The sequence below is a fragment of the Megalops cyprinoides genome, chromosome 6, assembly GCF_013368585.1.
Source record: "Megalops cyprinoides isolate fMegCyp1 chromosome 6, fMegCyp1.pri, whole genome shotgun sequence".
In the NCBI taxonomy this organism is placed as follows: Eukaryota; Metazoa; Chordata; class Actinopteri; order Elopiformes; family Megalopidae; genus Megalops; species Megalops cyprinoides.
The window spans coordinates 11,028,290-11,042,205 of NC_050588.1; the positions used below are offsets into that span (position 1 = coordinate 11,028,290).

Here is a 13,916-nt window from a genome sequence, read left to right on the forward strand (position 1 = left end):
TTTTGTTCATATAATAACCCATGTTTTTTTCCCCTGTAGTGATTGTCCCTGGGTTTGTTTAAAACATGAACAATTTAAATTGCTTATGTGTCAGTTGTGGCTTCAGTAACACATTTAACACTGATATTGTACTTGAAGATAATTGTATATTTTTAATTTTATGTTGATCCCTTGGTGGTGAATTGTTCATACGTTGTATCTCATCCTGAATAACTAATTCCCTTCTACTAGCACCACTTGTAACAGCAGCTATCTTTTTTTTCCTTGACCTCAAAATGTCCACTTCAGAGTTAATCTAATCATATCTGTAAACAAGATTTATGTAAAGCTGTAGCGTATCCTAGCAACCCAGGGCAGGAGTGAGAGCAGACAATTAATGGCAGTTCCTCAGAATTTCAAATCAAGTTCCTGGGGAAAGGTCTCCCTCCTGAGAAAAAGAAGAAATGTCATTCACACAGTGACAACACCAGATGTTAAATACGGCCCCTGAGCCCTTCAACTATGAAACTGCATTGTGTTGACCGTGACACACAACTGTACCTCGCCACTATAATTGTGTTTATACTGAGATCAGTCTAGACCATCCATTTGTCAAAGGCAATGCCAACACATAAAAAGCACTGCTTTAAATCATTGTGTGGCAAGTTGGCAGAGGTTGCCACAGTACCAAGTGGTGGTTTTATGGGCACACAACCATTAATAGGTGGTTTCAGCCAATGACTGTTTATTTACCAGGCAAAGGCAGAGCAAAAGTCTAAACAAACAGTCACCGGCCAAAAGCAAGTAAGCAAAACAAAATAAACAGCCTCTCACTCAGTAGGGAACGGTCTGGACTATTGGCAGTTCAGCTAAAGTTTCCCCTGTAGTGCCAAGCATAACACAGGCAACATCCTATGCCTCTCTCTCTACTAGAACCTCTGGCTGTCTTTATTAACCAGGCCTAATGAAGGCAAAGAGCAGCACCTGGCCTCAGCTGTGCAGGTGTCTGTCTGTGAGGCCGCTGCTGTCCGGCATCCTAAAGCCACCCAGGCTGAGGGAAACAGTCGAAACAGATGTGGGGCCAAAAACAAAACAAAAACACAGCAATAACCCAAAAAAAAAAATGCAGAAGCAGCCCCTGTACTCCCACACCACCGCTTTGAATCATTTGCCAAAGCCCTTTCAGCTCTGTTCTTTTGTCATGTAACACAATAACAGATCCAGAAAATACAGACAGCTGTGTTCATTCTTTCTGATATTTCCCATCAGAAACTTCCCATGGGATACCCGGTTCTAATTCTGTCTGGAATTTTCAGCAGAGAAGAACAAAGCCACCCAGATGAATGAGAAAGGCATCATTCTAATCGCTGTGCGTGCAGGTATATGGAGCCCGGTGGTGAAGACCATTAGGTGGTTTCCATGGAAACCATTTTATGGCTAAATGCTCTTTCTCTCTCCCTCTCTCCCTCTCTCTCCCTCTCTCTCTCTCTCTCCCTCTCTCTTTTCTCTCCCTCTCAGACTTAAAGAAATCTGCCATGTAACTTGTGCACATGTCTGCACAATTTTGAGGTCTGAAGAGTTACACACGAAGCTGCAGATATGTTGGTATTTTTCAAGAAAACCGATCTCTCAGACTGATTTGTTTTAAACAAACCATGCTGATGGTTACAAATCATTTATGTATCCATGCATGAGCATAACAAAATTAACTGTAGCTACAACATGAAAAGTAAAGACTGACATGTAACTAGTTAAGGTAACTTGTACTTGGGCAGCAGTGCAGTGGTAGGAGCAGGGATGTTGCTGGTTCAATTCCCTGCTGGGGCACTGTTGTCGCACCCTTGGGCAAGGTACTTAACCCACAACCGCCCCAGTAAATATCCAGCTGTATAAATGGATAACATGAAAGACTATAACCTATGCAAGTTGCTCTGGATAAGGACGTCTGCTAAATGACAATAATGTAATGTAAATCTGTAATATCCAGGGATGGTGTGAACATTAGTGACTATTTTTGTGAGTGGGGTGTCTACTCATAAACTCGATTGCTGATGGAAATGCAAAAATGCACAGCAGCGGGATGTTTGCAGCACAGTTTGATAACTGGAATGCATAAGCATGTCCAACACAAAGCTGTTGCGATTACAAAATGAAGAGATGCGCATACCACCAGGGAAATAAAAAATTCATATTGTCGTGTAAGCGTTCCTTTGTTTTCTCCTTGTAGCCTTGTAGACCAGCTTTCTCAAAGTTTGTGTTTTCCTGTGTCCTGCCACTTTCTGAAATATCTAAAATAGTTTGCACATGTTCAAATTGCCTTCCATCCAATACTATGGCCCATATCTCTTTCCTTTGGTGCTGCCAAGTTATAAAAAAAAAAGTCACCAGACTGCCCTCTGGAAGTCCCTCCTTAAAGGAAAACTGTTGCAAAGGGCAGAGCTGGATCTATCCTGAAAGAAACATAAATGCTTGTTTTCTGCATGTTTATTTAATTTCTGCACCCTCTAGTATGACATAAGCATTAAATTATTGCTAGGTTTTTGATTGGTAAAGAAAAGAAAAGAAAACCAAGCAACTTCTGTGTCTGTAAACCAGTGGCATTTCTAGCTATTGAAAAGATCAGGGGATAAGTCAAGTTTTCCTGGGGCTTGTCTTTTTTTCCTTTTTTTTGAAGGGAGGTCGACATCGGTAGGTTGGAGAAGTTATATCTACCTTTATAATAAATAAATATTATCACACCTTCAGACGCTGCAAGTCAAGTTCTGCTCTGTTACACAGTCTGTTGATTTGCTATAAACACCGCCTTTTTCAGGGCGAAAATATTCGGGGCTATGCTTAAAATATTCAGGGCTATAGCGGACCTAACGATGTCACTGCTGTAAACGACATTTGGACACTGTAAAGGTCTCTGGTGATGAAAAAACGACAAAAAAATGAACTCAACATTTGTTGTCTTGGAACCATAGGTAACACTCCTCCTCCCCTCTGCCCAGGACAGTCAGGGGCAGGACAACTGTTTGCTCAACCCAACCCAAACCTTGCAGAGTGCCACTCACTTTCTTCTCGTCACTGGGGTCCCTCCTCGTCCCCCTGATGTAATCGCTCCTCCCCTTGAGGTGCTCCTCGTACTCCTCGGCTGTCATGTCTCCGTCCTCGATGAGGATGTGTGGCATGTGTGGCTCTGGAGATGGGGGTGGGTGGGGGAAGCAAAAATTCTCCACATTAAAAGCAAGGAAAAAATTCTCCACATTAAAAAAATGAATGTTGTTAATGATTACGGCTTGTACACACCTATCAGAAATCTTAAATGATCTTAAAGTTATTCAGTTCTTCTTGATGAATCACTATATGATGAACAATGAATTTGTCAGTATACACAAATAACCAATTTTACTGTGAGCTGTAATATGTGGCTGATTTTGTTTGACCACATTTATGAAAGAGTGAGGTGAATGTCAAGTTACACTTACACAATTTAGAAACATGCAAAATTACATGCATAATCTCTCTTTCCTGTTCCATTCTACACCAATTCATCTTTCTGCACTACTGTGCAATTACTAGGGCTTTACACCAGTAACATCTCCCACTGTGAATTTGCCAGTACATTTTACATTCCAGTTTCTCTCAGTTTCAGTGAAGAACATTCTAGTTAAAAAAAAAAAAAGGTCTGCGCAAATTTCAATCCCCACCAGCAGCTTTTCAGCACGCTGAGGCTTCACATGTGCAGAGAAGCCTTGCTTTAAAATTGCACTGCACCGTGGCACACCTCTCCTGATTGTGTTCCCTCTCCTTGATATATTGGTAAAAAAAAAACCCTGGGCAGGAGCTGGCTGAAGTAGAGCCGTGACCAATTGTTTGAGAAGGCAGTTATTTTATGAGCTATTGATTGCACTGTTGCTGAACTCAGACCCCCAGTTTGTCTTTGTTTTGCTGTTTTAATCTCTTTCTAAAGTGAGGAATAGCACTTGCCCTCAGGGGACGGTTGCACAGGACCTCAAGATTAATGTCTGCCTCATAGAGACAGCCAGCTAAGCTAAGGCCAAGAAGGGCAGAATCAACTTTGTGGAGTTCAAGAGCTTGTCAGACCTGCGGGGCGGTCGTGTTAGTTGTGTGTGTGTGTGCGTGTGCGTGTGTGTGTGCGTGTGTGTGTGTGTGTGTTTGTGCGCGCGGGGGGGGGTGTAATATGGAGAGAGGTCATTGGGCGCCAGACGGAGCCTGAACGGCTCTAAAACTCAGAGCCATCACCATGAATTCACAGGAGAAGGTGGAAGGTGCATCATTAAAGTAGGTTATGGGACATGGAGTTCTCACCGTACATCACCTGCTCTCTGAATTTTTTTTTCATTGATGTCTCGCAGCACACAGAGATCATTTGACCAGAGCGGCTCTCGCGGTCCTCCATCACAGACTCACAGGCAGCAGAGAACGCAGATCGCGGCCCGTGACGGACACGGGGTACTCACCGCTTGGGTAGATGAGGATTTCGACGGGGCAGTCATAGGTGTACTTGTCAGCCAGCGTGATGACGACGGTGGTGGCGGAGCGGGCAGAGGGGTCAGCATCGGCCCGGATGGCATGCGTGGGGCTCTCCACACCTGTGCACAGAAAACCCCACCCCCCAAACCTTCTGAAACCAAGAGTTGCGTTTCTACTCGCAGGCAAAATGACTGGTGACTTTGGGATACAATCAAATAGGTATGTAGATGTCCAAGAAATATGTGTAATCATCACATCATCTTCAGTTAAGCATATCAAGACATAACAGATAACTCTTCCCATATAACCTTAGCTGGGCGGACAAACAACAAAATCTGGTTACATACACATACACTCAATGCCTTGTAAAGGTGCTGAATGTAAAATGAAGGACTGAATGCTGTGAAGAGTTACTGATGTGTGAAAAATTCATTTAGTGGCCATATTGGCCATGGTCTGGGACCTACTGAAAGGGGGAGTTTCTCATACACTTCCACAGACTATGACAAATAAGAGCGGAAAATATGAGCAACAAAGAAAGAAAAAACTAAGAGAACCAAAACAATGAGCTTTCAGACATTCTGGCATCAAAAGCTAATCACAGGCCAAGGATCAATTTTAATCACGTTTTCTGCATGCCAGGCAGTGATGGTGAAATTGACTAAATGCCACCAGACTTGAACGTGGAGCTGAATGCCATCAGACCAGGCACTGACCTGCCAGGAGGTAGGGGCCCCGGATCTCCAGCTGGAAGTTAAACTCGTAGTCGATTGAGTTGATAGGCTCCTCTTCAAGAAGCCAGGCCAGGCACAGCTGGCTATTGGTGGAGCCCTGGTCATGTGGACCCAAGGCACAGTGGTGCCTGTCTTTCCTGAGCAGAATGATACTGGTCAGTGTCGCTAAGTTTAGTATATCCACGTATTCATTAAGTTATCCATTATTTAAGTCGTTCATTCATAGATCCACACCTGTATTACAATCAGGTGTCTCTACTCCATCTGGTTCTCAGATCTCCTTCAAAATGGTCCATGAAATTAACCCATTCATTACAATTATGCTTTCAGCTGGAGCTCTTTATAAATCAAGCTTTGATTTATTGACTAATCAGAAAGAGAACTGAGTCCTAAAGCCTTTTCCTAGATAAAAGCACCTAAATTACCTGGACACGAGAATAATGTGAAAAAAGATGACCCAGTCAATGAATTAAGAGAGGGGGCGGGGCATTACTTTGGATAAGTGCTCGATTTTCACATGCTGATTCATCTTAGCAACAGAAAATGCTTACACTCTGGCCAGGTTTGGGGAGAAGCCTTGTTCCTCGTTGACAGACCTCTGGACTTTTGGGGTACAGACCGTAGGGGAGGTGACCTTGACAGCCCCATTGGGAAGGGTGGTCAGCTCTGAGGATGTGCTGACCAGCACCGTGACGGTCTCAAGAGGGGGGATGACCCCAAGGTTGACCACTAGCACAGTCCTCTCCAGGTCCTCGTCCAGCACAATATGACCTGGAGTATAAGTCCAACTGTATTTAAACTCTAGGCATGTGAACTGCACACATGAAGGCTGTGCTCAAACCTCTGCTATAGTTATGACATATTTACTGTATTGGAATTAGTATTAGGACATGTTTGCTTCTGTCTGAAAAGACATGTCATTTTTGGCCTTCCTACCAAAGACTTTTTAATTGAAAGCATACATCAAATGATAAATTCAAAAGCAGTCTAAATGATGTCATAAGTCAGCTAAAAAATTGATAAAAGCTCAAAATGTGTCAGTCATGTGTGAGTGTTCCTCACCACTGCCGGTCTGGAAGGCTCCATTGGCCACTGAACAGCAGTCGAAATAGCTGTCGTCAATCTTGGCCTTGTCTCTGATCTGCACTGTGATGATTCGATTGGACACCATGGCTTCAAAGCCCACCATTGTGGTACACTCATCCAATGGGTAAATGAAGATACCTGGAAGAGAATTGCCGTTCACAACCAGCTTAAAAAAACGTCTGCCTCAGGCCATAGTACATGACATTACTGTCATTTAGTAGATGCTATTATCCAGAGGGATACACAGATTACCAGATTTTTTTTTCCTTGTTACCCATTTATACAGATGGATATTTACTGAGCCAGTTCTGGATTAAGTACCTTGGCCAAGGCTATAGTAACAATGCCCCAGTAGGGAATCGAACCAGCAACCTTTCGGTTATGAGCCCTGCTCTTCACCACTGTAATACGCTGCTTAGCAATATGCAGACACACACTGTTAATACAGGAGGCGTTCACCATTATCAGATTTGTCGTTTCAATCACCTGTTTCTGAACCGCAGGGCGCAGTGCCAACATCTACACTCTACATTGATCTAAGGTTCATGCATCTACATCCACATTGATTTTACATTGCACATTATGTTTATTGCATTACTGTGTAAACAAACACACTGATTACTTGTTTAATGCCTTATTATGGTACATTAAATGTATTTTGTGGTAGGAACAGATCCTTTACGTCTGTTATTGGTACGGTTTCCCATTGGTCGGCATCTCAAGATTCCTGCATTGAACATTCTGAGTGGTGGATAAACTTGTAAATAGATGTGGCATTTGCTAAGTTCTTGTGCTAGGATGGAACAAGCTTGCCTAAATCAACCCTACATCAGCAATCCAAGATGTGGGGCCAGTCTGTGAATCCTCTCTCAAGGATATCAAACTGATCTAGGAACATGGACGGCTTAGATTGCAGTATATTGTAGAGGGGCACTGTGCCAGCAGGCCTGCTCCGCTCTCTGCACATAACGCAATATGTTTTATCAGACTTGGCTGAGATGCAGGCTGCCCAGAGGAGCCATATGAGCCAAAGTATATCAGATCAATCATGCTGATCACTCCTTCAGACGCCATTATGAGGCATTAGGGAGACATTACCATGGGTGCTTGGGGCCTGCAGGCCTGGTCCCAGTGCTGCCCGTTAAGCTTAATGACTCACACAGAAGAATATAAAATATAATGACCTGTTTTTCAGACAGACTAAATTGTTTGATGGTTTTGGAGGGGGTGGAGGGGGTTGGGGTGGGTAGAGAGGATGTTTTGAAAGAACACAAAGGCTCTCCTCATGCAAATGCATTGCCTGGTGCTTTGGCAGAACCGTTTCGCCGAATGTCACGCCGCGTCCGATTGTTCTTTTATTGACGGATGGATCTGTCTGACGCTGCAAGTGTCCCTTCGATGGCAGTAAAGGGGACGGACATCAAATTTAATCAATGGGGCATTGAGTCAGCTTTTAAGGGTTATGGATTAGCATGACAAATTAGGGTTGGAGGAGATTCAAAATTTTGTAAAACTACATTGGTGCCCGAGATGCTATATCAGTGATTACACTTTTTTGCTCTGCTGGCAGATATTATGTGGGAAATAACCACAATATTGATATGTAGTCAGATTACTCACAGACTGTACCACCTTAAACTTACATGTGCATATGTCAATAGACCGGCTGCTCACCTTCAATGGGATGGTCCTCGATGTTGTTGTAACTCATGGAAACCGTCATTGCCAGCGTGTAACCTCTGACACAGGAAGTGATTTCCGAGACACAGAGTGGCAGGGCAGTCCTTTTCCCCTTGTTGATCAAGCCAGGCATGATGCTTCTTCTATGGTTGCCTTCCTTCTTAATATTGCAAAAAAAATTAAGGAAGGAACATGAACATCCTTCAACGCTTCTCTGTCATTCTCTTGCATTGAGCAAAAACAAGTCTTATAGTGAGGACAGGCTTATCAGGTGTTTATCTTAAGAGGTTCACTCCATTGTTTAGTCTGATTCTGACATCTGATAGACTGCCTCATCATTTGAAGGGATTCATTTTCCTTAGTTGTCTTAATCAGCTGGCGAGTTTGCAGGATAACCTTCCTGAATGCAAGCACCGGGTGCCAACATCTGTACTTCAAAATCCAGCTTGATTGCCTCACGTTAAGAGCTCTCACGTGCCTGACAGCTGTGACTCCGTGGATTTTGAAAACGCTCAAAACAAGGACCACAGAATGGCAAGAGCAAAATATTATATAATATTTACTGTGATGTGCCTGAGTGAGTTTGAAATGGTGGAACAAGGGGACCTGGTCTGGGGTAACCACACCTGCTTTTCAATCCATGGAGCACCTCTAGAAAACTGCGTGGTCCCTGAGATGTATCCCCTCTGAACACGGTGACATTATCGCACCTTCACGGAGGGACTGAGCGACTGTCGGTCGTTAGAGGGGAGGAGCCGCCTGGAAGCAGGGCTGCACCTGGCGCCTGTGTTTGCTGAGCGCGCTCTGTACACACGCGCTGTGATGAAAGGCGGCGTCTGGAAAACTAACGCAACATCAAAGGTGCAAAACAGGGGAGAGGGGGGAACGAGTGAAAAACAGGAGGGTCACCGCCCACGGCACACGTTGTCATGCAAATCTCTCACGGCGGGGCCTGACGTATGGCGGCAATAAGGAGGGCGTGTGGAGCAGGGCTCTGTGTCTCTTATGGTTTTACCTCTTGCTCTCTCTGTGCTGACAGGGCCGAACAGCTTTAAGATGGACACAGAGAGCATTCAGAGTGTTTTCTCCCATTGGCCTCTCCCTTCAGGCTGAACTGTCGGGGGTAGCTCTCGCGAACTATGCCTGCTGGGAAGCCTGAATTCGCTCAGACATTCAATTACATGAGGCACCTACAAACTGAAGTGTCAAAAAATTTGATGCATTTTTAAAACAGCCTTGTGAAAGTCTTTCATTTTGCTATGTGCTGGGTATGTTCAATCAAATGCTTACTCTTCCTCTTTTTCCAGATAACTAACTGTGAAATTCACATACCAGTTAAATCACTATGATAATAAAGGGGTGAAATGTTTTGTCCTGTTGGAACATTTTAACACTTCAGAAATATTTTTCTGAAAGCAGCTTATAGTTGCTAAATGTGTAGGTTTTCAAGTTGATTACAAATACAGGGTGAGATTTTGGTGTCATTGCAACAGACAGGCATCGAGGGTGTTAATTTATTAAAGGGACCATGACAGTCCATGGGGACATGTGGGTCTGGAAAGTGTCCCTGAGTAATTAAGTTAAGATTTGGTGGCCTGTGACTCTATCTTAATTGAAATTGAAAAGGTCAGCTTGATTCAGTCAACCCCGTTCCGCACCCCCCCACCCCACCCTTTGCTTTGGACCTCTCTCCGTGTCAACACTGCCATCGTGTGTTCCCGGCCAAGCAGTTACGGGAAGCCTGCCACCACAAAATTACTCCTGTCCTCTCACAAGGATACAACAAGAATCACTCTCGCCAAGAGAGGTACCGGCCAATAAACAAGGACTCCTAAGCACCAACGGTTTCAGTGCATTATAGCTCTAAAAGCATGCACTGTCTCATTATTTACTCATTTACTTGGCTCCATATTTCAATTTAAGAGATTGGGGAAAAATCCAATTATGCAAAGCACCTGTTTTTCCATCTCTTTATTGGAAAGCAGTAATAAAATTGCTTCACTGCACAGTGACTGAATTTCTGCGTAAGAGTAATTGAATTCACATTTGGCCCCCTTGCCTGCCATTTCGGCTATCCTTATTGCATCTGCATTGTATAGGTGAACTGCGAATATTAACACAACGAGTGCTTCTGTTCTTTTCTTGTATGGCAAGTTTCCTCCCAGTGTGTGTGAGTGTGCGAACATTTTTCTTGTGGAGACTGGCACAGAGAATGTGATAATGAGCTCTCTCAAATGATGGGGATCATGAGAGACTGTTTCTCTGAAAATTCCCATCCTGCAGAATACTCCTGGCTCTCAGGAAATGCTAATTGGCTTTGAAAGCATGTCGTAGAATTGCCAAAATGTCAGTGTGGAAGCAGCCATGCTTGCTTCAGTTGATAAAAGCTCCTTAGAGATGTCCGGCAAGTAAGACAGCCACCTGTTGATGGTGAATGAATTGGATTCCTTTGCTGTTTTTTCCACCGTAAACCACTGGTGGTAATAATCATGATAATGATTCATACTGCCACTGCAGTGACAAACCCACAAAAAGGCCACGCTGCTCTAACCTGGTAATTGAACAAAACCTATAATTTAAACACCCATAAGTCCCTCCAGAGTACACAGTGTTTTCACCCGCATCTTGGACAACTCTGCCACCTTCCACTCAGATGACTAGCTTATGCATAACATTTTTACATATTTGGCACATTAACATAGTGTCCCCATGCGGAACCACTCAGAACGGGCAGCTCACGTTCAGAGGAAATCAGGAGGAAGACAGGAGCACGGACAACAACAGGTAGGCGAGGGAGCACTCCCACCATTCTCAAGACGGCAGAGCTTACCTCTCATTAGTGTCCAGCTGGAGCTCGGGTAAGCCTGGATTCTGCCTTCTTGAAAGGGCAAAACATGCAGTATTAGCCTGGGGGATGTTGAAGGCTATTATTCTTCCTCTCTCTCCTTCTCTCACTGGTCAGTGATTTCTGTGTTGTGGTCAGCTGGCACACAAGGTAGGCGCTCACGGTGGTTCAAGCTTTGCATGAGGGAAAAAAAAAAGTCAGCAGCAATCCACTCAGCATGCAAACATGTGGGTATGGAAGTCTCCCTCAGTTTCCTTCTGGAGCTGGAGTTTTGAAAGCTTTGCTGTCAGTGGAAGAGTCCTGTGCAACAGATTACTGGTGCCTTCCCCTCCCCTCTCTGCTCTCGGCACCGGCACCACCCCTTTTCCCTGCTTGCAGCTGATGACGAGAGCCCCCATTCCTGTCTCCTTTTTGATGGCCAGGGAGAAGACTGTATTAAATGCTACACTGTGTGTAGAGTGAAGGGAAGGGGGGGGGGGGGGGGGGGGGGGGCGTATACCCCATTCATCCTCTATTCAACACACACACGCATGCACATGCAGGTACACAAACACACATACACCTGTGCACACATGCAGACACACACACAGACACATACATACAAATACAAACATATGCACGTGCATCTCTCACTCTCTCTTTCTCTCTCTCTCTCACACACACACACACACACGCAGTATGCACACAAATGCACATGTGTACACACACATGTACAAATACTACACACGTATATATCCATGCACATACACATACACATGAACACTTACAGTACATACATACACTTTGCACCAACACACGCACTAACACACACACACGCGCACACACACACACACACACACACACACACACACACACACACACACACACACACACACACACACACACGCTCTCTCTCCCCCTTGATTACTAAGCCCTTTGTGCTCCTGGGCTGATTATGATGTGGTATCTGTGGCCATCGCCAGGCTGATCCATCTGTTTTTCCATGGAGGTAACCATGACAATCAAAATCTGCACCTGCAGGCTTCTTAAAGGACACAAGAGTAGAGAAGGAGAAAGACATCGGCCATTGTCTCAAACCTCCACAGCCAATCAGCAATTTCAGTAATCGAGTTAAAATGAGCTGTCCCTAAACCCTCACTGTTCCATCACTGAAGAATCTGCATGCAGTACTCACAGAGAGACACAGTGGTCCTGACACACTTCCTACCTGTTAGACAGAGGAGGATAGATAGGCAGGAGGTTTACATACACATACCTACCATATATCTTTTCCCAGTGAACATATTAACACCTAATCTAATAATTTCCTGATTTCTCTAAGGATAGGGCAAAACCTCTACATCCACCAGCCAGATCAAAACAGTAAGATTGAGCCTTGGTCCTCCCACAAAATGAGACTGAGGAAGTAGATGATTGACAGATTGACATCACTTCTGTTGTTTGTGCAATTTCCCTCATATTGTGTCTATTGCTCCCCTGAAACAAATAAGGGCCCCTGCCACCTGAAAGCTACATGATATTCAATACCTGTACGGATCAGGTAGGGTGTGGACCCCGTGTTCGCTGGTTCACAGGGTGATGATGGACATATCCATCAAATCAAAACTGATAAAAACTTGATGGTAAGAAAACAGGATTGCCTTCATTAAAGGGCAATTATGGTATGCCTTTAGTGACACACGAGTAATTATTTGTGATACAGAGTATAAATTTAAATACAAAATTGAAAATATCCACAAAAATACACTATCATCTTTATCATCCTTAATCTCTGGAATGCTTGCAATGTATTAGCTCAGTAGTTTGCATTTAATTTCCTTAGCTTTTAATTTTGCATTTTAATCCAGTATACTCATTTCGGATGACTTCAGCAAATCAAATAATCAGTCTAATCTATCTTGAGTACACTGCCATTGGCCATACATATGTCGCAGATAGCTTCACTTAATGAATTCCAGACAGGAAATTTCAAATGATAACATATACATATTAACAAGTTAATTATACCTTAAAGAATTGCAATAGATGGAAACACGTTAGAAAATACAATAAAACACTGGAATTGTACAGATATGATAAAAAAAAGATGAGAGAGAAGAAAACAGTCATAAAAAATTTCAAAACACTCAGGTAAAATTATAACAAAGTACATTAAACTGTGAGGACACTCATATTTCAATTGTCCACATTCCATATAGAATGAATGAATGAATGAATAAGTAAATAAATAAATGAATAAATAAAGGTTAAACTAAATGAAATGTCATACAGAGATAAATAAAATTTCAAAAAAATTTAAATTTAAAAAAGAATTTCTAACAACATTGCAACAAGTATATTAAAGGATATTAAAATGATATACCAATGAAAAAATAAGCAAAAGTGTAAAATGAATCGTATATCATGTAGATATCTGTAATTTAAGGTAGTCATATACAGTTACAGAACCAAATTTGGACACACCTACTCATAGAAGTGTTTTTCTTTATTTTTACAATAATAGTAAAGACTTCAAATCAAAACTATCATAGTTTAGATACTTTAAATAGGCAAAAATCTTTTTGGAGAGAAATTCATATATAGGCATCAACTTCATTGTTTATATTTGTCTAAGAAAAACATTTTAAGCATTTCAGCATAAATGTTTAGATCAAAATGTCTTTGAATGCATGTTTCCCGTTACCTTAATCAGGTGTCCCCAAACCTTTGACTGCTACTGTACATAGCAGGTACCTACAACTGGGTTGTAGTCACACTGTTAAACTTGGAATTAACTGTTAAAATACTGTTATTTGAATTTATAAATTGTCATGAGGCTGAAAATATAGATATACATTGTTTACATATTTTCCCTGGCAGTTCACTTTCTTCTGCCCTAGATCTGGTGTTAATTTCTGTTGGTTATTTCCCTTAATGTAGCTATCTCTATGCATTCCCACACATTAGACCTAACCATTTACACATAAATTTTGGTATATTCATGCATATCCTGGCATTGCCTGGTCTTTGTTGATGATGTAGTCATTATAGCTTTAAGTTTCAATCCATACAGGTGTTTGCAGGCCTTTAATTTAAGCTTCAAAAAACTACAGTTTGCACATTTCATGCAGAAA

General features: G+C 42.7%; 1 protein-coding gene across 1 annotated transcript in view; it reads right to left on the bottom strand.

The window, feature by feature from the left end:
• Nucleotides 1-10,830, bottom strand: part of LOC118778951 (von Willebrand factor A domain-containing protein 5B1-like) — a 29,998-nt gene extending 19,168 nt beyond the window's left edge. Inside the window, exons 1-7 of the mRNA XM_036530753.1 lie at nucleotides 10,789-10,830; nucleotides 7,953-8,118; nucleotides 6,255-6,416; nucleotides 5,744-5,963; nucleotides 5,175-5,329; nucleotides 4,446-4,577; nucleotides 3,036-3,160 (exon numbers count right to left, since the gene is read on the bottom strand). Coding sequence (XP_036386646.1) covers nucleotides 3,036-3,160; nucleotides 4,446-4,577; nucleotides 5,175-5,329; nucleotides 5,744-5,963; nucleotides 6,255-6,416; nucleotides 7,953-8,091 — 933 coding nt within the window. The 5' untranslated portion in view covers nucleotides 8,092-8,118; nucleotides 10,789-10,830. The remainder of the gene's footprint in view (nucleotides 1-3,035; nucleotides 3,161-4,445; nucleotides 4,578-5,174; nucleotides 5,330-5,743; nucleotides 5,964-6,254; nucleotides 6,417-7,952; nucleotides 8,119-10,788) is intronic.
• Between the last annotated feature and the right edge of the window lie 3,086 nt (nucleotides 10,831-13,916).